The 26,059-nt window shown below is 35.1% G+C and overlaps 1 protein-coding gene across 1 annotated transcript; it reads left to right on the forward strand.

The window, feature by feature from the left end:
* On the forward strand, positions 1-25,723 carry LOC149551190 (uncharacterized). The gene is made up of 6 exons (XM_089786767.1): positions 1-587; positions 711-844; positions 2,606-2,729; positions 2,842-2,995; positions 5,560-5,742; positions 25,382-25,723. The coding sequence occupies exons 1-6, from the start codon at positions 347-349 to the stop codon at positions 25,458-25,460; spliced, it is 915 nt and encodes a 304-aa protein (XP_089642893.1). The 5' UTR covers positions 1-346; the 3' UTR covers positions 25,461-25,723.
* The last annotated feature ends 336 nt before the right edge of the window (positions 25,724-26,059 follow it).

Genomic DNA, 26,059 nt, shown 5'->3' on the forward strand with positions numbered 1-26,059 from the left:
AACTAATATGTAATCTTCCGGGTGACACTTGTTCCGGCAAAATCAGGGTTCTTCCCGAACGAAGAACGAAAAAACTCTTGACAGGCCGCTTAATGCTGCAAACAGTAGCCTGAATCAATAAGCCCGCTCTTGGATGGGGTCACAGATTTACAAGACATACCATAAACTATTCATTCGATAGAAAAATTGATTTGTTTATAGAGTATGGTTTGAACATCTTACCGGTGAGAAGCTTTTTGACTACTGACCATGGAGTTTGCCATAATACTAAATACCCTTTGGCAGAAACCTTCAGACTTTGCCAAGGAATTACAGATTCCCAACTCTGTAATACGTGGTACTAACAATGGAGGTAAGTGTAAGAGCTTCAGACGTGGAGGACTTGAAAGCATTGGCACCCATTATGTATCACGCATTCGCAGAATTCAACGTCTCTGTTGGGGTACCTCCTTCCGTAGAATTTGAAACAGTAGAGATTGCTGAAGAAGTTATCCGTCGGATATTTCATTCTCCAAAGAGCTATGGAGTCACTGCCTTGGATAAAGTCTCGGGTCAACCAATTGGTGCCGCTTTCCTCCATTTTACAGGTCAGCCTATAAAATACCTCATTTTTCCTTTCTAGTTCTTTTCGAAATATGAGATTTATTAAAATGTTTGGCATATTGTGTTTTATATCGCATTGAAGGATTTCAGTTTATCATTTTTTTTAGGAGAAAGTCTTCAAGTAGTTGGGCCTGTGTTTGTTGACCCTGCTTGTAGCAGCAAGGGAGTAGGGAAGACAATTATGTGTGCTCTGATGGAGAGGGCAAATGCTACAAATGCCAAATCCATCAGTCTTGTTCAGGTGATATGTCATTGCTGTGCTTTCATCATGTTTCAATTCCAGTTGCAGGACTTAACCAAGTTAGGTTTGTGATTGTTCACTCTCGTAAGAGGGGGCTTAAGTTCTATTTTTGAAGAAGAGGGTAGTACAATGAACAAAAATTTGTTTAACTATAGTATTATTTGAAATCTTCTACTTCAGAATAGGATTATTTGAAATCTTCTAAATAGAAGCTCATCCCTACTTTTTCAAAATAGGAGGTAGTTCCATATTTAAGAGCGAAAGAGGAATGGGACTAGAAATTGACACACCATGTTTTTTTTTCACTTATCAAACAATTTAAAGCTTTAACTAAAGTAGACTACTAGATTTATGGGACCATAATCATTAAATATTTATAAAATATAGCAAGCAACTGAGTTCTAATCTTTTAGGAATACCCCTTCTACAAGACCCCAGCCTAAGATTTCCTAATTAAATCTTGATTTAATTTTTTCCAACTGTAAATTATACAACCCAATGATCTCCATTAGTCAAGCTTAGAACATCTTGAAACCTTTTAAGCCAAGTCTCAAAAGACTCACCCACCATCATTGGATTCTCCTGTTAAGCGGAGATTCACCATCTTTAGAACAGGTCTTGGATAAGAAGTCACCATTACTGAAATGTACAAGATCAATTGCACTATCACCTAGAAAATTCTTTAATTCTTACAAGCCACAGAGAAATTCAGGTGCGGCTTCCATTCCAATAGCAGCCGTTTGGAGGGTACAGAGCGGGGCTTGAACCCAATTTATCATCATTGCAATTGCTTTATCTTGTTACAGTGTCATGCTGTGTTGGCGCACATGTTACAATTGTATCCATAACATGTTTGTATGGTTTACAACTTTACACATGCATTCTTTTATCTTTCACGCTTTATTGTTGGCACAGGTCAGTAAAGGTAATAAATATAGGCAAATTGCTTGCATTTGACATAAGTTTGAGTACTTTGCATCATCCTATGTCTATCTGAAAGCGATATAGAGTCCAATGCACCCTGGGAGTGGAACTTCATATTGCACATTTGTTTAGCTATTAATCATTTCTTTAACATTTTAGAAGTGTGTATGGGATGCAGTCCAGTAGTTCGAAATTTGTCAAAGAAGTCTTGCTCTAGGTCAGAAACAGAGTTAACCATACAAATAAACTTTGACAGCATTTTTCTAGATTATCGAATATCCATTGCTCATATTTTGAGTTGGGCATGATCTGTGAAGCTATGTATATGGTGGGTTTCAAAATGTAAGATCAGACCGGATTTAGGTTCAATCATCAAATGCTCGAATTATCATTCTGTCAAGATGGCCCAAGTTCATGAAAACCGTTTTTGAATAGGGACAGTTTTATACGTACTAGTGTGGTGCATTTGTCTTCTTAGAATAATAAATTCTTGGGCAGTTTTGGCAGATGAGTGATATGAAGATTTACAAAGAACCAAAATGAGAATTCCTTTGACTACTTTTCCAGGAGTTACCATTCATACTAATTAATTATTTAGATGTTTACAAATGGGCATTGTGTAACAAACATGAAATTATTCATCAACCCTTCTTTAAGTGCAGAATCTAGATGTTAAACATTCTGCCATAATTTTCTGTTCGGGTGCAATAAGGGTCCAAATTTCCAATACATGCAGTATGATAAAGAACTGGTTGTTTTCAACAGATAATGTTTGATATGCAAGCATAATCTAACATTGACTATCATGTCTTATGATCAAATGGATTTTTGCTTCAGGTTGCAGCAAATACTAAGTCATTCTCTCTATATGCAAAGCTGGGGTTTCGACCCACTGAATGTGTCTCTTATTTTCAAGGTTCAATGAGTGAGAAATTATGTGCTTGGGAAATGAGGAAAGAAGGTAAAATTAGACATTATGAATTTTTTTTATGAAGAAAAATATGATTACTCTTTCTTTACGTTGAGTTGGGTTTTACCTCTTTTCACTACTGACACTGTGTGTAAATCTGCAGACTATACAATACGACTAATGGAAGAATCTGATGTGCGCCTTTGCTCAAAGCTTCATAGTAGAGTGATAGGACATGAGCGAGAGACAGATATACGCCAGATGCTTAATGTGGCTCCTGCAGATGCATGGGTAGCAGTGAAGGGTGGCATATTACAGTATGATTTCCAATTTTTGTTTGTACTGTTCAATGTAAATATAAAAATATTAGATAGCAGAATGTTTTGTGTACATTTTTACAACTAATTTGTTGTTCTCTTTTGACCCATGAATGAATGGATGCTTTGTTCTTAAGCGAAGTGTAAGAAATATTACGTAGTGAAATGATGTTAGTGACTGTTTCTAATGTGTCTGTGATTATAAATAAGTTGCCTAGAGTTAGAGTCTGCAAAAGTGTGATGTATTATTTTGTTCTTTTTAGCTTTTCAAATTTGAACCAAATACATAAAATTTAATATTTGTTTTGAATGCATTTGGTTTAAATTCTTGTAGGATTTAATGTCATTGTCCTTATAATTCCTCATAAACTGTGTAGCACCGGTGCTGGGGTATGTTGGGAAGTTGGTACACCTGGACGAGTTTCCGGGACGGGGGGCGAAGGGCCTCAATCTTGGTATGGTGGGAGGTTGGTGGCGGGAGGGTCTTGTATACTATACATATGGAACTTGAATAATAGTTATGAAATGACGTTTCAGTATAATATACCAAATTGAAATACTTGAACATAGAAAAATTGCAACACAAATCTGAACCATTGAACATTCAACATAGTAATACGGTTCGTATCCAATAGTAACATTCAAATATCGATATTCAAATAGAAATTCAAGTATCCTTCCTGATGGTGACGTGTTTGGAGAATGGTGGAAGTGGGAGTACTTGGGTACTCCAAGTACCCCATGTGGGAACAGGTACTTCAAGATTTTGAGGGGGGGGGGGTGTGAGTCCCCTGGATTCATTGCTCATAAATCTTTTTGTTCTGAATACACGCTGACTCGCTGGTGCATATCTATTTTCTAAGTTCATAGACTATTCAAGACCATACAGATTAATGGACACCACTCAAAGTAGTTGGGACTTGTGAAGCATTACTCTAAAACATAGCATTCCTACTGAAGGAGCCTAACATGTGAGTATGTATCAGAAAAATCTAACATAGAAAATGAAGACATAATCTGTAAAGGGCCAAATGACAACTTCACAAATAACTAGCAACATTTCAAAAATCTTCTTCAACTTCCTTTTTCCAACATTTTTTATTTCTGGCTTGCTAGAATTATGTTCATCTTTGGGTTGTTTCATAATCCGGAACAATAAATTGTCATCGAATTTGAACAACTATAGCCAGCATTTATTTACAGATACAGACTGGCCTCTGTGGAAGTTTGAAATTGGTTCCTAAAGTGGCTTTGTCTTCAAAAGGTTTTAACAAAAAATCTAGTTATTTCTCCACAAACTACTAGTCAACATAGGTTGTAGAATTTGCTCTCAGAATTAGGTGCGTGTTCTGTGTTTATGGATATCCTATATTTAAAGGATGGGATAAAAAACTGCATACACAAATGCTGATTAGGACAAATGAAGGAAAAGCGGATGAGCAAGGTCAATCCAGATATATACATCAAAATAGGATAATTAATACAGTATTTCTTATGCTACCTCATTTTTCAAGTTACTTTGTTGGCAAATTTTATGTCGATTTATATTTCATAGTAAAGTTTTCGTTAGAATCCATTGTATTGAAATCTGAAGGTGATTAAATAGTGAAACCATGGTTCCAAAGATTGACGAGCACTTAGCAGACTGATGAGTTTCTCAGGTAGATGAGTAACCTGCCTGTGATTCATAGCTTGATTCTTCCGAAAAGCTTGTGAATTTATCGAAGACAGCCTTGGGCAGCACAAAAACAGAAAAAAAAAACAGTTTAAAACTTTAACACTTCAAAACATATGACTTCTGCTGTCACTTAACCTTGAGAAATTTGCTATGTTTTTTCCTAATGGAGTTCAGGTCAAACTTTTGAGCTCTTGAGTTTTAGGATGAATAAACGATGTAACCAACCATTAATTTAATGCTAATTAAGTCCCTCTCCATCAGTTTTTGTGCTCAAACTCTTTTAGGAGATATTGTTGGGACTTCAGTTTGTGGGTTTGTAACCAATAGTAGGGTATTTGGTAGTTTTTAAATTTTTATTTTATTATTTGGAATAGCAGATTCTGTTACTAGAGGGGAGTATGTTGCTTTGGATTAGAAAATTAAGAGTTTTGAAGACTGGTCTGGGATAACCACTTTCAAGGTGAATTTGTCATATTCAAATTCAAGAATAACAGGATCTTTTTCCGGCTGTCATCTTTTATATATGTTACATTTGTTTCTCTGTCCGCTGTGAGCTAACAGAGTATAAGGCTGAGAATACCTGGAGTTTGCGCATAATTTGCCATTTTTTTCTTTCATTCATTCTTCTTTCTATTATCAGTGAGAAAAGAGTATTGAACTTGCAGCAAAAGAGGTTGTCTGCATCAGTAAAATATTGGCCTTCAGAAAGCTGTGCTACATTTTTTACTGTCAGTTTCTATTGTGGATTGAGTTCTGTGACTATCATATGATTGTCAAGCATGGTTTCATTTAAATATATCACTCCAAAGCACACGACTATATTTAAAACATTTCTCAGTTATTGCATGGTCATTGGCTCATTAAAATCATTTCATTTTTTATACAGAGCATATACTACAGGCTTTAGTTTTGAAGGTCATTCAATAGCTATATCGGAGGAGGCATTTGCAGCACTTTTTCAAGGAGTTTGTCATCAAAAGAGTGATCATTCAATGAGTATCTACATCCCTGGACGCATCTATCCATTCTTAATAGAATGGGCACTCAAAGGAGGATTACAGTTAACGAGGTTTGTAACCTTATTTTGTAAAAAAGTGGTTTATTTGTTGTCTTCAAAGTTCATGCCTTTAAATTGGAAATCTGTATCCTTACAACACATTTTTAGATAAATGAGTTCCTGTGTGCAATATTATCAAATAGCCTTTTATGATCTTTGCCAAATCCTTCCAATTCACAATGAGTTGCCTTCATGGTACACCGTGGAGCATACAGTAAATAGAATCCCAAAAGACAACTATTAAAATTTCTAGGGATGATTTCTATAGTCCATATTTTAACACGGATATTATTCTGTATTCCTTGATGTTATAAAGTATGTTGATTTATTAAACATTATTAGCATCCAGAAGATTCCAAAAAATTGCTTTCTAATAGTGAAAGATAATTCTTTACCAGTTAAAATAAGACTCATATTACCACTTTTTGGCATGGATAAAATTACATTTGGCTGTTTGAGATTGAACCATTTGATATTTAAATAGAATGGGCGGCATGTGTCTCGGAGAAATAATAATGGCTTGATATCTAATTGGATATTGAAATCTCAATAGAGTGGGAGAGTGACTAAAGTAGTATTGATATTTGGTAGTAATTTAGTAAACTATTAATGCTAAATACTTGAATGTGAGTAAGGAATTCCATTCAAGTCATAATGATAATTCAACATGGAGCTCTGGGTTGTTGATGTTAAAATCACAATTGTCAAACTCATAGTCATAGCTTCAATGATACAGATTCTATGATCTTAGCATTCATACATGCTTATGTACGTTCATAGATTTTACAAACATGCATCCATATATCTATAAATTATACATGCATATATGCATGTATGGATGCATCCATACATGTTGGTAGGTCTGCATGAATCTATGTATGAATGTATGGATATATGTACGAATGCATGAATGGATGGATCCATGTACGGATTTATGTATGCATGTATATATGCATGCATGCTGGATGTCTGCACGGATTTATGTATGCATGTATATATGCATGCATGCTGGATGTCTGCAAGCATGTATTTATAGATGGATGCATCTATGTACATGTGTGCATGCATAGATGTATGTATGCATTTACATAAGGATGTATGATGCATACATGCATGGATGTACGAATGCACGTACGTATGCTATATGCATGGATGTGTGGATGCATGCATATGTGAATAGATGCATGTATGTATGCATTGCATTAATGCATGTAACATATATGGATGTATGCATTCATGCAAGGATGCATGAATGTACGTATGCATGCATGGGTGTATATGCAAAATGGGTATCCAACTGAATAAATTTACCAGATTTGACAATTTCTTTCTATTTATTGATTAGAATAAAATTTTGAACAAGTTGTGTTGTGATTTTTATTTCAATTAATATCATAGAACCAAGACTTGGACCTGGCTTTGAGTCAGCAAGGGCAATTCGACTTGTGACCCAACTCGGACTTGGTCGTGACTTGGCAAAGTGACAAAACCCTTGAAATTTAGAGATTTTTTAGGATTTCAAGAACATTCCATGCACCCATTATTGAATAAAGCTTAAAGACACAATGACATCATGAAATAGAAGGTAATTTGATCACATACATAAACATACGTCAACTACATATTTCATAACTTATAAGCACAGAGTTATACTGTAGTTGAAGGAAATGACAAACATAGATATATAAAATTCAAAATTTTACATATTATCAAAGACTAAAATCAAAATGTATATCAAATCCATGAAATCCATCACATCAATAGTCATCATCAAATGTTCCAAACATATGTAAACAAAACCAAGTCTAGCTATGGCTCCTAATCCTCATCCAGATCCTCAACCTCAGCCATAGAGTAATCTATATTATGCCTCCTAGTAAGGCATCTAAGGTAGGTCCTGGATGACATATTAGCCATAGTATCTGCCTATGAGGGGTCACTAGGATCAACTGTAGCTCTCTGCTTATCCATTGCCATAGCCACGACCTCAATGTCTTTGTCCACTTGGTCAATCCACTTTATGTCTTCATCATCGAAGATAGGTTCGGTAGCCTTAGTAACCCACTTAGACTGTGGATCAACCTCCTCTAGAGTAATCAGAGAGGTGTTACTATCCAAGATCTCTCTAGTCCTAAGACACATGTTGTAATACACAAAGACCAGATTATTCATCCTCTCCATTGACAACCTGTTATGTGAGTGGATGTACTCAAACATCCTCTAGTTGGGCTCACATTTGGAAGCACTATATAGCTGGCTCAGTATGTGGATGACGATTTTTTGAAGGTTTTTGGTTGAAGGACTAAACATTTGCCACCATATATCTGAAAAAAGGAAAAGAAAAGAAAAAATTAGGTCTCTTTTCCACCTTTAAATCTAGAACCTAAATGATAAAATTAAAATGCATAAGCAACAATTTTTACTTGGTTGCAATTTTGTTCGACCTTCTTTGCATAGTTGGCCTCCAAAAATGGGCCCAAATGAATTATTATAGGCATCCATCTCAATCAATGTATTTGTGGCACTAGTGCTTGCCATCTTCCCTATCATAGTGTATAGGCCCTTAAGAACATCCTCATCTGCATTGAAATCATCATAGAAACAGAATGTCAGATTGAGGTGATAGGATGCTGCATGGATGGGTCTATGAAGCTGATTTTTCCATCTCCTATCAATAATGTCCCACATGGGGCCATACTTCTCCTCAACTCTTGCATATTTGGCTCTAATGGCCTCCTTGGTCCTATCCATGCCCTCATCTATGTAGCCCATAGCAGGATTCTACCGATCAGCAACTCATAGGAGGATTACGAGGGGCTCAATGACCTACAAAATAGTTAAACCAAAAAACAATTGAGTGGATGATCATTAAAATACAAAACTTTGCAAAGTTGCACAGTGAAAATAAAACAAAAATATTCATATAATAATTAATCAATAAATAAATTTTCACTTTAAGTTTTCAAATTACCTCTACAATCTCCTTACAAGGGTCCCAAAAACCTTCTTCATCAATTTTTTGTTTGCTGCATCTATCCTTGTAGGGGTGGTAGCATAGGACGAGGAAGTTTAGTTCGGACCAACAAGCATGCACCTCAATTCTAAACCTTGAATCCAACAATGATTTTAGTGTGATAAAATTTGAGGCAAATCTTGTAATACCGGGATGAGCCAACTCCTTTTTCCCCATGTAATCCCTCAAAATGTTGAGGACCAATGCATGATTATAGATGAACTTGTAGATATTTTTGGCCTTATCAACACATGATTTGCCTAAGTTATTGATTCTGGTTCTAATGTTGATGTAGGTGCGGGGTGCTGATGTGTGGATTTTTTTTGGCGATTTTGGATGCATTTGGGTGCATCTGTACATAAGTATATATATAAGTTGTCAACTATAATTTATGACAATGTATGCAAAGAAATACAAGAAATATCAAATATACAATAATACAAAAATAAACCATTATAATTTATCATAATCAAATTGAAATAAGTTATAAGTTATAACAATAATCAAAACATCAAGATTGCAATGCAGTTTGAATTACAAAATCAAAACATAGTTCATGGTTCAAAACTTCAATGTTGATCAATCAAGAGTCAATGCTCAAGATTCACAAATCACATTCAGTCATTCAAAATCATAAGGATTCTCAAAAAAATCCACATTCTCATCATCTCCTCCTGCTGCAACACTTGCAAATTCATTTGAACCATGCATGGTTCCAATTGTGCTAGATGCACGTGCTATGATGTTATCAACATCATCATCTGCCATCACAATAAGATTCTGAAGTGTTGCATCCAAGTCTACAGATTCAGGGGCTACATCCCAAAGCTTGGTTGACCCTTCCTTGTATCCATCCTCTTTACATGGCAAAAGATGCAAGTTGGTATGTATATAAACCAAGTCCTCAGCTTTCTTTGAGCCCAACCGGTTGCGCTTCACTGAATGGATATAGGAGTATGTACTCCAATTCTGTTCAGCAGAAGAAGAACTTGCAACTTGAATAGTGTTCATAACATTTTAAAATTTTAAAATTAAACATACACATGAAAAACAAATTAGAGAATGTTAAACACTAAAGTGTAGAATACAATTGCTAGAAATAAATAAATGAAAACTTGTGAGAGGATCTTGATTGCAAGAGGTTGTAGATGCTTGAATGGCTGACCATACATGAACCACCATGTGATACCTTCCATGTCATTTTGGTCCTTTATTGCATATGGAGTAAGTTTTGATCCTGAAGCAAATAAGCCAAATTCTTGCCTCAACTTTTTGTGTATTTCATCATCTGGGAAGAGTCTTGCAAATGTAGTGTAGCACCTAGTAGCAACTTCTTCATCCGTACATGGTGCAATTCTATTTGGCATAGCAAGTATTTCCTGGCTATAGTACCTTGGAGATAAGGCATATGCAAGGAGATGCAATGGGGTAGTCATCCTTTCCCAATGATGATGAATGATATCATCCACCTTTTTGCACAAGGCTTCACATTCTGTGGGGTTAGTCTCATGTGCTTTTATAGAAAACTTTACCTTTTCTACCATGGTGTCCATACTATCGTACACATCCCCCAAGCAAGGTGCATTTGTATTGGCAAAACATAGCATAGTCATGATAGGCTTGGTGAAATCCAACACATTGCACACGAGCTCACCAGTGCTCATCCAAGATCATACCCCTGACCTTCAAGGCTCTCTTTGAATTTGAAGCCTTTCATATGACCCATTGGTTACAAATAACCATTTGGCCCAATGCCGATTTCACCTTGAGTAGTTGTTTCAGAACAATAGTATAAGATGCAAATCTAGTCTCAGCTACCTATAAGCAAGTTGACAATATGACATCAAATATAAAATGATGTTATAAACAAGAAATTTGATATTGAACATGAATATAAAACTTATTCAAAATAAATAAATAAATGAAACTAAATAATTACAATTTTAAATCTACCTTCAACAACTTTAACTTGGAGAATGATCTGAATATAGATTGTGACATGTGGTGGTTTGTTACAAACATTTGTATCTCCTCTCCCTCTTGGTATATTTGCTTCACCCAATCTATTTGGGTGCCAATTTGTTGCATGACCAAGTTGAGAGAGTGTACGGTGCATGGTGTCCAAAAAATATGGTTGTATCGAGACTCAACCAAAGCACCTACACGCCTACAATTCGTGGCATTATCTATGACCACTTGGACCACATTCTTACTACCCACCATCTCTATTGCCTCAATGAGAATTCTAGAAATGAATTGTGAATCCTTAACTTGTCCTTCACAATCAATAGCCCTCAAAAACATTGCCCCTTTGGGGGACATTGTAATCACATTTATCAATGGTCGGTTTCTTGTGTCTCTCCATCCATCAGATACTATTGTTATGCTGGAAGATTTTCAAGATGTCCTAATTGGTTGAAGAGCTTTGTCTGTAGAAATCTTTTCTTTTTGCAAAAGATTAGTATGTACCTTTTCATACCTGGGGCTAACGTAATTAGCTAGTTCTCTAAGGATGGATGCAAACATTTCCCTCCAATATGGCGATCTTACCAAATTGAAAGGAAGACCATTGGCATAAAGACAACGTGCAATTGCTTCATCAGCAATCTCTCTTGCCTCCATTTTGAATGCTTGATCCAATGGACCTCTTTTGCGGGTGATAACTTCTACTTCGTCATCCTCCTCTACCACTTCCAAGAATGGATGTTTGGAGGATGCAACATGATCAGTGGGCACATTCACTTTGCTCTTTGTAGATGGAGATTTGTAAAAACTTGTTTTTGATTTGCTCACTAAACGATCAGCAGCCTCTTGTTCTTTTATGAATCCGGTTAATTGTACATCGCTCAACCTTTTTCCATCTTTACTTGCCTTGCACAATGCTATGCCTTTACCAGTAGGGCCCATAAAATGAGCTTTGACTTGAGAATATGAGCTGTTGAATGGTTTACTATGACATTTATTGCATCTCCAAATGTATGACCCATCTCTGAAAACCTGTGATAATCTTGTGGTGTGTCTCCATAATGGAGATGCCACATCAATATTGAAGTTATCACTTCGTTCTTTCCCTGTTGCTGAACTTTGACTATCAGTAGTGGCCATTCTTACACAATAGAAACTATAAATCTAACAAGAAAATAGAAAAAAATAACTTAGAAATGTTTAAAAAAACTTACTCCATTTCTTTACAAAAAAAACAAAATTTCTTGAAAAATTTCTTCTAAAACTTGAAAAATTCATGCAGAACTAAAAAAAATCACTAAAAAAACTCATGAAATGGATTGAATGCTTACTTAGATGCTTATTCATCCTTTGTGGAAGCTCAATAGACACCCTAGAAATGATCATTTCAAAACTAATGACCTTGCTTTCAGAATTTCACAATGCAGACCAAATGAGAAGAGAGCCCAATTGAAGACAACATGAGAAGAATGGGCAATGAATGGCCTCTTTTAGGGCTGTTTTAGGGTTTTGAAGCAAATAGAAGGAAAAAAAAACAATTAAAGCACATGTTTTTTAAGTAACTTAAGTGACTGGGTAGTGGAAACATTCGGATTCTCATGGGATGTGCCTGGATGCTCTTCGGATGCTCTCTGGAGCACCCTGCGCACATCCGTAGGAGACACCAATGCTTCCTAGAAGCATCCGCTATGCCTCCTCCCACATCGACGCATCCTCCTGCATTCGCATCTGCATCTGCACCCCCTCCTCAGCAGACACATCTGGTTAACTAAGTGATTTGCCCATTCAAGCTTGCCAATATCCTCTTACATGAGGTCAATGCAATGGGCTGCACATGAAGTCCAAAAGATTTTTGGGTGCCTCTCCATCAATAGTTTTCTTTGCAGCAATTTTAAATTAATTGGTAAAAATTTAGATGAAGAAAATTTCAAAAACTAAAATTTAAAATCTAAAAACTTAGAATTTTACCTGTAGCAACATAATTAGCTGCATTACTAGTCGCCACCTCCTTTATGATCTCAATAGCCTCACGTAGGTATGTCGCATTTTTGACATGTGAGGAAGTATCTATAGACTTCAAAAAACATGGTGGATCCTGAAAGTGAAAGTAAAACAAGATAATTACCATTGACCGATCAATGAATCATAATTTTAAATTTAAATTTTAAACAAATCAAGATGATCAATCACCTCTGCAGGAAACAAGAAATTTTTTGAGAGTCGTATTCCTCCTATCTATCTATCCATCGGTCATAATGGTGCAACCCTTTTGGCTCCAAGTCTTTCTATGGTTGTCAACCATTTCTAGTAAGAGGGGGCCACTCAACTCAACCTTAGTGGGGGCTTTAAAGCTCAGGCCACAGATGGCAACCGCATCAATCATGCCCTGCCAATAAGGAGTCCTGTCACATATGTAGAAATATTTAAATTAGTAAATTTCAACATCAAGTTATAATTATAAAATATTATTTTCAAAGTTTAATTTAAAAGTAGAAGTTAAAAAAATCAAATATAAATTAAATACCTGGCTGCGATAAATGGAATGTTGTAGAAATACTAGAACTTGCAAATTGATCTTCTTCCAGTTGCATGGATCTCCTTGAACCAACTTGTGCTCTCAAGGAAGGGCTATGCACCAGGAGTGGTATGTGGTACAAAATATTTGTCCAACCTAGAAGTAGAAATAGATTTTCTGACTCTAGGGTGAAAGGTAATGCCAGTGCTACTATCAAGGGCAGAGCCACTATCAGGGTCAGACATAGGAATAGATGTAGAAGCATTAGGACGAAAGGGAGGAAGGGAACAACCCTCTCCAACACAACCTACAGGTGTAAAACTAGATACATATGTAGATGTAGATGTAGATGAGGGTGCACGAGAACCAATTTGAGCAAACTCTTGTAATTGTTTTTGTCTTAATTCCTTTGCTAGTTCATATTTTTCTAAGGCAACATAACAAAAATGTTTAGCTTCAGTAGATGCCTCCTTACAAGGCTCAGTATCATGGCCACGTATCCCAACAATATGGTATTTCAATCTATTTATCCCCCCACTATTAATGATCTTACAAAATAAGCATTTTGTTTGATTTCTACCTCTACTCGGGAAGTCTATGGTGTACTTCCAACACTCATCTCTTGGATTGATTTTGGGTTTTTTAGGAGGAGCAACCATTATGATTAGGGAATTTTTTATTTTTTCAAAATGTCAAGGTTGCTGCAATAAGACAATTTTAACCAAAAGTTACTATTCGAGCATTGTATTTTATGAAAGTCAAACGTGAAAAAAATGACAATACAATTATAAAGAAGAAAAAACCATTAACATAGAGAAAATTTTCATGTAAATTCCCAAAAAATCAACTTTAACCTCTTTCAAATGAGTTGATAAGTGTTGACAAGAGCTCCTATAAACTCCTCGATGATCCTAATGCAAGTATTTAGCTGCTCCAATGTGCTTTGTGTGAGCTTTTCTCCTCTTCCTTTCAGCTGATTGCAAAAAAATGGCTCCCTATTTCTCCTTCTTTCTCTCTCTTTCTTTCTAGTTGTCACATACAAATGTTATGGAAGCCCTATTAGGGTTATATAAAAAAGAAACATAAAAAAAAATTGGACGATTTTTTTGCTAGCCGCAGCCAGGTCAGAGGGTGACTTATGGGTCATGCGAGTCACTAAACTTGAGTTGCCGAGTCAGAGTCACAGGTCAGTTTGACCTGGCAGGGGTGAAATGACTCGCTGACTCATGGCGAGTCTGGTTACTTTGATTAACACATAGAAACGAACTGTAAAATTTGGTGAATTGTGTTGGCTGGATAGTTATTGTTGCATGCATGCGTGTATGTATACATGCATGCGTGTATGTATACATGCATGCATGTATATATATATATATATGGATGTATGTATGGATATATGCAAGTATGTGTGTATTTAGGGATCCATGTGTAGATGTGTGGGTGAATGAATGCATGCATATATGTATACATGCATTCATGGATGCATGTATGTATGTAGGTATGAATGCATGTATGGATGGAGACATGTATGGGTGGATGCATGTGTCCATGGATTCATGGGTGCATTTATGAATGCACTGCCGTATAGATGCATGTATGGATGTATGTGTATCGATGTATGGATGCGTGCATTTAAAGGCACATGTATGTATGTATGTCTGCAATCTGCCTGTGTACGTGTGTGTATGCGGTTCTGAATGTATTCATGTATGCATATTGTCGAACACATCATGATGTTGAGGGGGGGTTGAGTTGGTATAATTTTTTTTATTAAATCTGTCACAGTTCTTAGTTATTAATTATGATCCAATTAATTATCAACAAACCACATAGTGATAAAAGCACACATAAGCACCAAGTTTATGTGGAAAATCCTATGTAGGAAAAATGACAATGAGAATCTTACTCCCTACATGAAACAATTGATTGCAAACTTTTAGCCCAAAATCTAGGGAACTCATTGTCCTTGTTATTTTAGGCACACTTGCCAAGGAACTCATTATTCCAAAGAGAACTTGCACAACAAATATAGATCTTAATACTCCTACAAATAGAGCTTATTGTCTTGCAATAGAAACAGAGAAAATCTGAACAATAGAGGATCTCCTGATTAACTTCTCCAACTTTTACGTTAGATACAACGATTCACACTTTTGCATTTCCTTTCCTGCATTGCTCAGTCGTCACATTTGATCCACGTATATTTTGCAATTACCTCACATGTTGTCATGCTTCTTCCATTCATTACACATGCATGTATACTAGTTGTCCACTAGAAATTTTATGAGGTCAAGCTAGAGAAAAATAGGCAATATCAGTATTTAGTTGGCCAGTATGAGCAAAAACATTAAATTTGGTCCACACCTGAAGAAAAATAGGCAATATTAGTACTTAGTCTTGTTTCTTGGTTGTCAAAGAGACTAACCTGTCATCCTAGAAGAATGCACCACCACTTTCACTTCTGTTATTTGCAAATTCAGCCCAGTCAAAATCAATGGAAGCTTCTTCTGAAAAATCACCTTTCCAATTATACCTCAGACCAAAATCCAAAGTGCCTTTCAAATATCTGATTATTCTTTTAATTATTAACTCATGGGATTGTCTTGGACTTGCTAGATATCTAATAGCCGAGTTGATTGCATGCCATAATATCATGTCTTGATGTAGTCAAGTATAACAGTCCACCTCATAGTTTTATTCAATTTTTGATCAACTTCCAAAGACTCATCATCCTTGTTAATTCAACAACCAATAGCCATAGGAGTTACACCTAGTTAGTGTCTTCCATTCTAAACATCAACAATTCTTTGATGTACTTGGTCTAAGAATCGAGAATGCAATCTTCCTACTGGATAACATGAAGACCAAGAAAAAATGACAACTCAACTATCATAGACATTTTAAATTCTTTATGCATTTCTTTAGCAAATTGCTTACAATCATTTCGATCACCTCCAAAAATTATATCATCAATGTATACAATTACTACGAGCAACTTATATCCTTCAACTTTAAAGAAAAGATCACAACTTTTTGTACCTGTATTGATTTTATATTGCATCATATATCTATCTAGTCTAGCATACAAAGCCCTGGGAGCTTGCTTAAGTCCATATAATACCTTCTTCAATCTAAAAACCGTATTTGAATCTTTTGATTGCTTGAAACCTAAGTCATAGGGTTTGTTGAATTTTTGGCTTTAGGTTTGAAATTCGGCAAACCCATAAAAAATGAAAAAAAAACTCTAAAATTTGGCAGAAAATTTGTATGGTAGTAGTTTGGTTGTCGTTTTGCTGAAAACATATTTCATTACAACATTTTTTAATGTTTTCGGCAAAAAAGAACCTATAAATAAGCTTTTGTTTACTGGAAATGAATCAATTTTCTGAAAGATGGCTAGGATGTAACAGGCTATTTTCTCATTCCTAATTAAGCAATTAAATATAAACAAAATATACAATACTTTTCATATTCACATGAAGAACAATTATAACAACTACTTTACATATTTAAATGAAAGAGATCAAGGGTTATAACAGATTAATTGAATAGTCCATTGAAAGAGAGTAATTGATTTGACAATATTGACCAGCTAAACATATCTTCAATTGAAAATGCAATTACATAAAAGAAAAGTACCCGTTTGAAGAAGATAACTTGAATGCAAATCATCTCTGTCTTGTGCAAGTCTTGACATCTAGTGGAAAGGAGAAGCATTGTCAGGGGCTTAACCTCCCAACTACAGACCCTTGAATATCCCCACACAATCTCAATTGAGAAAGACCCTCCCTACCCAAGACTAGGCATGGGACACCCCTATCCTATCACTGAGCATCTTGGTGTTAGAGTGTTGACTATGCAGACAGTTAGGCTACGAAGTCCTTCCCATTGGCCCATTTATCCAACTACTAGCAACCTTGACCTCTAGTGATCACAACTACAAGCATGCCACTAAACCTACACTGGCCAGAGATTTACATGGACAGCATGTGCCCGATCACCCACCGCTTGACTTGACAACAAGATTATACCCATTGAACACCATGAGATGACTTGGTCTAAATTACTTGCTTATGTTCAATACTGATTTGTTTAGTGCTGATTATTCTTTTTCTCTTGTAGGTTATTTCACATAATCTTTGATTATTAGACCACACCCTTCATCTCAACCTTGCTGGTCATCCTTGATGAATCTCGGTGTGGCTGTCCCTTCATTCTTGATTAACTCTATCTATTACAAACATGATTTGTCAGCCCAACTTGGAACTAAAGGCCAATGACTCAAAATAATAATAATATTAAAACTATGCCAAAAGGTGGAATTATTAATTTTGTTCTCAATGTGTTAGTATAGGGACATCATCTTGTATCTACCTATACCTATATATGCATGTACACATACACATTCATATATGCAAAATTCTAATTATATGTGCCTTGTGTATATGTCATATTTTAAGCGTATATGTTCATATACTTGTTGCATTTACACATGTATGTGTATATGTAGGTGTCATGCTTTCCTTGTATTAAGACATGTTTGTTATAATAGGAAGCCTTTGAGATTATCCCAACACATATTTATGGAACCATTCGTTCTAGATCTATTATTTAATTAGCTTATTAAATGCATAGACCAACTTAGCTCATGGCAATCATATGGTATATGCTTGCTTGCCTAGTTTAGTTTTCCTTTGACTAAGGTGGTTTAGGTTCCATACTTGGTAGCTCAATGGTAGGAGGTGCCCACATGCCCTTTCCTTTTCTAGCAATGCTTCCCCCGTCCGTCGCGTTCTTGCAAAAGAAGTTTATCAAGGTAATAATATAATCTAAGTTATTTAATCAAAATAAAATAATCATATTAGCTAAACTACATGCCATTCATATAACACCATAACGAAAACCATTATTTCAATTTCTCATGAAACATAATGATTAACCAACTCTTCAATTTCTCATGAAACCATAATGAACAACTAACACTTCATTTTCACATGAAGTAAAAAAAAATTAACAATTTAACCAACCAACTCAATTTTGTTTGAAGTCCCAATAACTACAACAACATTATAATCAAGCAAAAATTAGGGATGTAACATAGGGCAAATCGTTTGTTGCATCTTGGAAATCATTTGCTATCATCAATGGAGGGTCGAGGCATCTGAAATCATTTGGCATCTAGCGTCTAAAATCATCTGCATTTGACATCTAAAATCGTCCCTGTTCGCCATATCTATTGGTCGTATGTTCGATGTGTGGTGGTTGCTGGTCCCTGTAAGGTGGTTGGAAGGCAGCTACAACTCGTCCTCTCTCACCTGCTATAAGATCCCAACGATCTCCCGTCAGCAGCGACAATTACCACGTCCTGGCAATAATTAACAAAGATTTGCATTTCAGTTTTAGGTTTTAATAGTTTATAGCTTTATTATAATGTATATTATTTTTATTTCTTTATCAATATAAAATACTTTTATGTATATTTTTTTATCAAAAAAACATTGGTATGTTATGTATGTTCTATTTATCTTTTTTGGTAGTAAAATATTAATATTTGGTATTTTTAAAAATTATTATTGTATTTTTTTAATTTTTAAAAAATATATAAGGTGATTTTAATGTCGATTTTTTTTGAAATTTTTACACCATGCCGAACTTCATCCAAAGTTCATAGTTGTCAGATTCAAACCTTGTGACTTAGCTTGAAACCATCTGATTGTTCTATATACACTTCTAACACATTTCAAAAAAATAGATTTAACATCCATTTGATACACTGAAATGTTTGTAAGCAACAAAACCTAGGAACATTCTAATAGCTTCCCTCCTAGCTTTTGTAGCAAATGTTTCCTCAAAACCTTTCCCTTCAAGTTGGGTGTAACTCTTAAATACCCGTTTTGCCTTGTTTCTAGTGACATTCCATCTCTATTACGTTTATTCTGTAATTCCCACTTAGCTTCAATCACATTTTTATCCTTGACTCTATTGATTTCTTCTTTTGAATGATTGCATTGAACATATTTAGTAGGCGTTCTTTGATTTTATTTGTATTCTTTCTCTTCGTCCACCAATCCTTGATTACTTTATGGAGCTTTTTAGCATCTGCATGAACAACAAGAACTTCAAATTCAATCTCTATTTCTAGAGAACTCTGATCCCGTACTTAATTGACTTTGACATTTGCACTTTCTATTGCTTTCTTCAACCTCAGGTTATAGCATCAACATGCCTTTCTTTTAGTAGAATATCCCTTTAAAAGATACCTTCATTAGATCTTGCATAAAAGATTTTAAGCCTTCATCTCTTTTGATATTGCAGTTGTTTCCGAAGATTCTAAAATATTTGATAGTATGTGCTTTTCAAAACCATAGTTCATAGTCTTTGAATGATTACTTTGATCCGTATCTTGTGGAGTAGGTAAAAAACAACGTGCAGAGCATATCTCCATTACACATCAGGTGAACTAGCATCTTTTAGTATTATTCTAGCCGTCTCTACAACTATTTTGTTTTCCCTTTTAAATACTTCATTTGGCAGTGGACTCCTCATAGTAGATAGCTAACTTCTAATTCTATGCCTTTCATAGAAACTATCAAACTCATTTGATGTATTTTCTCCTCCTCTATTAGACCTTGAGCATTTAATTCTAGCATCAATTTGATTTTTAAGTAGATTGTTGAATTCTAATTCTATTGAATGCTTCAAACTTCTCTCTTAGGATAGTCACCCATGTCACTCTGGAATAATTATCATGTTGGAAATATAAGGTAGGCTAGGTTACTAAGAGGGGAGGGGTGAATCAGGAACCAATTAAACTTTTTCTTACTTCGCCAATTAATCCTTCATATATTATTCTTATCTAATTGCATGCATGAAAGAATGGAAGCAATAAAACATTCATAACACTTTGACACAAGATATGGTGACTCAGAAACCTTCCAATTAGAAAGTAAAATTGGGGTGGGGATGATACCCACAAGCTTTAGTACTGCACTATAAAATTAATCTGTTAAGGCTTACAATTGACCACTATCAATCTTGTTAGGAGCAATAAGGACTGTTAGGTCCACCTTGTTAAAGAATTTACAAACATACACTGAAGTATGCACTCTGTTAGGAGATTTGGCAAAAGACTGTTAAGTCTACCCTGTTAAAGGATTTGACTGATGCACCTGTTAGGATGAATCAGTGGCTGATCTCTGATCTGCAACTTTGATTTGCTGAATAAGATTCTTTGTATTACAATTATCACCTGGCTATGATAGATAAATCTTTGATGTCCCTTATACTGCTTGTAGCCTTCTTCAATTTGCACTCATATACTCCTTATTCTTCTTCTCATACTTATTTGTATATGATACAATGCATTACATATATACGAATCCAATTCATTACCTTTTGGAGTTAGCTACAATATCAAATTCATCATAATTCACAAAGTCGGCCCAATTGCTGTAACTCGGGTTCTGAAGACAAACTTGGTGGTGTTCTGATACATGGCAAACACTGTCAATGCTTGGCAAACTTTGGCACTCCTTTGAAGTTGAAGCTCGGTCCATATTGATCACACTCGAGTAGCTTGAACTCGGTCAACACTGTGTGACTCGGTGAACACTGATAAACTCGGTAGTTGCTGAATCACTCTATTGACATTGCATGAATTGGTCAACACTAGATTCATTGAGTTAACACTGTGAGCTCGGTAGACATTGTAGAGCTTGGCTAACACTGGAGCCTTCATCACATCCACTGGATAGCTCGATAGACACTGTTATGCTCGGGCTATACTGAAAACTGTCTCTAATACTCAGTAGATGCTATGTAGCTCGACATGAACTGCAAATTGTTTGTTTGGCTCGGTAGCAACTGAGACACTTGGTTAACACTGCTGGATGAATGATAAGCTTGGTAGCAACTATAGAGCTCGGTAGCAATGTAACCATTTGACGAAGTGTTGAGTCACTGATAGACAAATTGACCTTAATGTCAACACATCTTATGTAATATGAAGTACCTTTTACAATTAAGTTCTCTTGTTTTTGTAGGTCTGTATAGATTAGTGTGTACCGATTTGAAGAGGCTTGTTGTTAAATATTCTTTTTTCTTGATTATGTTTCTCATTTTCTTTTTCATTTGACATTCCCTATATTCAGTATTAGAAGGCTTGGTAATCTTCAATATGTCTCTTTCAACTTTAGAGAAATTGATCTTCATAATGTTATCAAAGTTGATGTGTCTGATTCTTGCATGCCACAACTATTTTTTTCATTTTTAGTACCAAAGAGCGATTGCCTACATTGTTCTTTTTTAGATAAAAGACAACCATTTCTAATGCATTCTACGACAAGTATTCTGGAACCTTTTCTGATTCCACATATTCCTTCATGAATGCTAACCTCAAATCTTCTATTGCATAATCGTACACGCTTGAAAGACTTTGTTTTAGATCCTTACCATAGTAAACATCACTAGCCTTATGCTTTACATCAATAGAAATAGCCTTATACAATCAAAGCCTTCACCATCAAACGATTTGATTCTCCATCATAACCTTCAAGATTTACAAAGACTCTTCTATCACTCATATAATTTGAACAACTAGATCAATGTTTAAGATTTCAGATTCTTCTTCTGTATGTAGAGCATTTTTTTTCTTCAGTATTTTAATTGGCACATCTATTATTACCATCTTCCTTGATAACCATGAGCAGTACCTCATCATTTGAACCATTTCCATCCTCATTTTTTGAATGTCTCTATTGTGAATTCTTTATTCCTCTTATTATTGTTATCCATCTTAACTTTCCTGTTGCATCTCTTGTAGTTTTCTTTCCTTTCATCATCATCAAGTTTCTTTCTATCTTCCCTAAAGGGTCATTTAGTAGCATAGTGTCCTACTCTTCTACAAGTAAAACAAATACCTTTATATTTTCTTGTGTCTTTTTCAGTCTTTGGACAAAAAATGCTTCTTCATTCTAATCAAGTTTATCTTCAGCATTATTGATTACCTTCAAAGCAACTTCATTCTTCTCATATTGTTCTCCTCAAATTCAGACAGCTCTTATGCAGTGACAACACCATAGAGCTCCTCCAAACCTATATTTCTTCATGGCATTATTCTGTTGAATGGAAATCAACAGAGTTTTATATGTCTTGGTCGTTGTTCTCATCATCATTTAGCAGTACCTCAGTGTCTTCAAGAGTTCTACAGGAGCCTCTGATAGAGTTAACCTTTTCAGTAACTTGGTGCAAGTAACCCTCAATGTTCTCATGCTTTGGCAATTTCAAAGTGTCAAACTTGTTCTTCAGATCTGCAACTTGATCGGTTTAATCTTTTTGCCTCCTTCATAAATGCTTCCAAGCTTCTTCCAAACATAAAATTTGGTTTGACAACCCATAACTTTTGACTTCTTCAACTTTTCCATTAGATACAACAATTCACACTTATACACTTCTTTTTGTGCATTACTCACTCTTCACATTCAATCCATATATATTTTTCCATAATCTTACATTCTGTCATGCTTCTTTCGTCTATTTACCCATGCATGCATAGTAGTCCATCAGAAACATCACCAAGGTCCACCTTGAGAAATATAGATAATATCAGTACATAGTCGACTAATATGAGCAAAAATATGAAATGTGGTAAGGAGACCCAAACACATGTCAGCAAGTCTTCGCCAAATGTTATGATCAAAGCATACAGCATACACATTGCATCATCCTCCAAAGGTGATCCCAAATGTAATGCGTAGAAAAGCATTAAAACGTATTAACAGTCAGTCTCAAAACATTCTCCAAAGCACAGAATGCCATGTGAAGCACTGCACACCATGATATGATCGTCCCTTACATCTTAACTTTTTCCTTATCCTCAATCCAGTCCAATAACATTCAAACTTAGTTACCACACATAGCTGAGTTGGCTAGAAGCTAACACAAACAACAATATCAAGTACGAACACAATACCATAATGTTTAAAGTGGAAATCTAGTGCGAGAGAAAAACAAGACAAACAATTGCTTTTGTATAATTCTTCTTTTGCAATGTTTGTAGGCATCATTCTACTAGGCATACCAATGCCTAACTTAATGAGCACCAACTCCTACACTTTGTGGGCACCAACCTAAGGCACCAACCTACAAGCATGAATTCTTAAAGAAAAGCACCAACTTTACATGTTGCTATCTCAACTGATGATTGATTCACTATATTAGGACAAATTCTGATTACAAACTTAACAAATTGACTGCAAGTCTGATCAAGGGCAGAATAAATTTCTGATAATATTGTCTTTTATTGTAGCCTTTCATAACCGTTTTTAATATGAAACGCTTTTAACATTGTTGTCTTCTAATACCAGCTCCACTTTCTGTCATATAATTGCAGTCTTCTTATGAGGTCCCCCTTCATTAAGAAATTGCACCTTGGTTCATCACTGCTTATTTAACGATTGTTTTCTTATAATAGTCAATGACTTTGCTTTGTGAAATTGCTGTTAGTGTCTCTTATTTGATTTATTGATGCTTTCAGCGTTGATATTAATCATTTTCATCAATAGCTGCACTACTCTCACTAGTCAGTTTTTGCACTCATCCAAAAATTGGCTGCACTTTGTTTTTATCATAATTGCTGCGTGTCTATCCATGTAATATTTTACATCTGCTGCATGAGCAGAATCAAAGAACTGCACAAAGCGAAACCCATGGGGATCTCGTGTATAGTAGTCTCCGGGTGGATATATCCTTGATATGCCCTCACCTCTGTAATCAGATGTTGATCGCAGCCTTCAGTAGTGTATAAGTTTCTGTTTTCAACCTCCCCATTCTAAGCACCGCCTTAGTCTCTTTCCTGCCATCATTAGAAACTCCACATACCCGAACTTGCTGCTTGCTTGAATGTTTAAGCAGCCAAAACCAGTGTTACCCCAACTTTCAGGACAGGGATGATAGAGGACTGGGGGCGGAAGGGTTGGAGGAGGGAGATTTTCGGGGACGGGAAAAGGGATAATTGTATAAATATCGAATTTTTTGAAATACGTAGGGAAATTTACATTTATGTGTTACATTTATATAAAAGCATGGATAAAGTATGTCATTTAAACATAATAACCTTAACATGCAACACTTCAATGGTCAAACTCAGTACTCAATAATATACTTTTATAATTCACAACTCATTGTCAATAGACATGTAATATTAAAATAATAACATACAGAATTGAATTACACCAAAAAAAATTCAGAATTCAATAACATACAAAATTGAATTACACCCAAAACTATAATTCAGAATTCATTGTCAATAGTAACAAGAACAATAATCCACCTTCCATATTGAAACACACTACTATCATTCAAGTCTGATATATATTAGCTGTGTACATATTATAGGCACAACTTTACAAATACTCCGATGAAATACTAACATGGAAACTTTGGAAACTGTGTTAGAATTGATTGTTGGAGGTTTGACATTAACCTTAGAAATGACTTATATCGATAGTGGATAGAGTATGTGTCTCCCAATGCCTCATTATAGACCACATTCACTAATGATCTAAATTGGAGTTACAACATTACACCCTTAAAACTACATCTCTAGTTCATTGGAAGTGGGCTGATATTAATACAAACATGTTTGCTAGACAGTTCCAAACATGTTATAGGTCCCTTACGGCAAAATGACACTTTGATGCAACCACCAATGTTCACTAAATCTTTCACGAAGGGTTCAAATTAAACCAACCTAGCACTGATGTATTGCCACAAAATGACAAAAAAATGCATGTTTCAGGTCTATAATGCACTTCTCATACTTCCTCAAAACCTTACAAATAGTTTGTTATATGATTCAAAGCATTTAACATACTCTTTTAACACACTTAATTTCATGATTCTTAATGTAATGTTGTGAAATACTGATAAGAGGACACCAAATCATAGGAACTAACTACAATATTAAGCATACTAGGACAAACCTAGAAGAAAGACCTTCTTTAATATACATAGATAAAATTGTTTTTACTTGATTTTAGTTTTAATCAAGTACATTAATAAATAAAAAAATTAAATTAAATAATATTTTCTTAGTATTTCCTTCAAATATAAGTTAGATTAAGAGGAAATATTGACTAAATTTTTATATGTATTTGTAGGCAATGTTGGATAATGGTTTACGGGCAACATCAAACACCTCTTGCAGGGTCCATATGGTTGCCCAATGTTTTTGGTTAAATTTACATTGTGTGTATCCATGAGTTTGATACTATGCATTTAAGATCAATACATTTATGCTTACATAGATAAATAAATTCTAGTGAACTATATGAGATACATTTATTTATTTTCTTTTGTGCACTAATGGAACAAGAAGTTTCCTCAAAATAGAAATAACGAGGCATGCAACATATTTTACTATTTTTAAAAGATTTTGCATGACACGTACATGACATGAATCTAACCATATTAATCAATAGTTAATAGTTTTCTTTTTAACATTTATGCTGGGAATCTTCGTAACGTTTGTTATTTTAATATGTATTAAAATGTCAATTTAAGCATCTTTCATAAATTCATTAGTATGTACCAATGTTGAGTTTTAAGGTAAAATGTGATCCAATAAACAATAAGTAATTTTTTTTTCTTATGGATTATATTTTGAAAAGTATTTAAATTGTTTGATGATTTAAGCACAAAGGCTTCCCAAAACAACATTTAATCAAGTTGTTTTGTTGCATGCAAGAGTATCCAATTTGTTATAATGGAAAGACATAGGAAAGGGATTGTGGTGGAAACTGTATAGTTAAATGTGTTTAACCAAAGTAGTATTAGGA

Source organism: Cupressus sempervirens, chromosome 6 (genome assembly GCF_028749045.1).
Source record: "Cupressus sempervirens isolate cs-2001-9-10 chromosome 6, ASM2874904v1, whole genome shotgun sequence".
Lineage (NCBI taxonomy): Eukaryota > Viridiplantae > Streptophyta > Pinopsida > Cupressales > Cupressaceae > Cupressus > Cupressus sempervirens.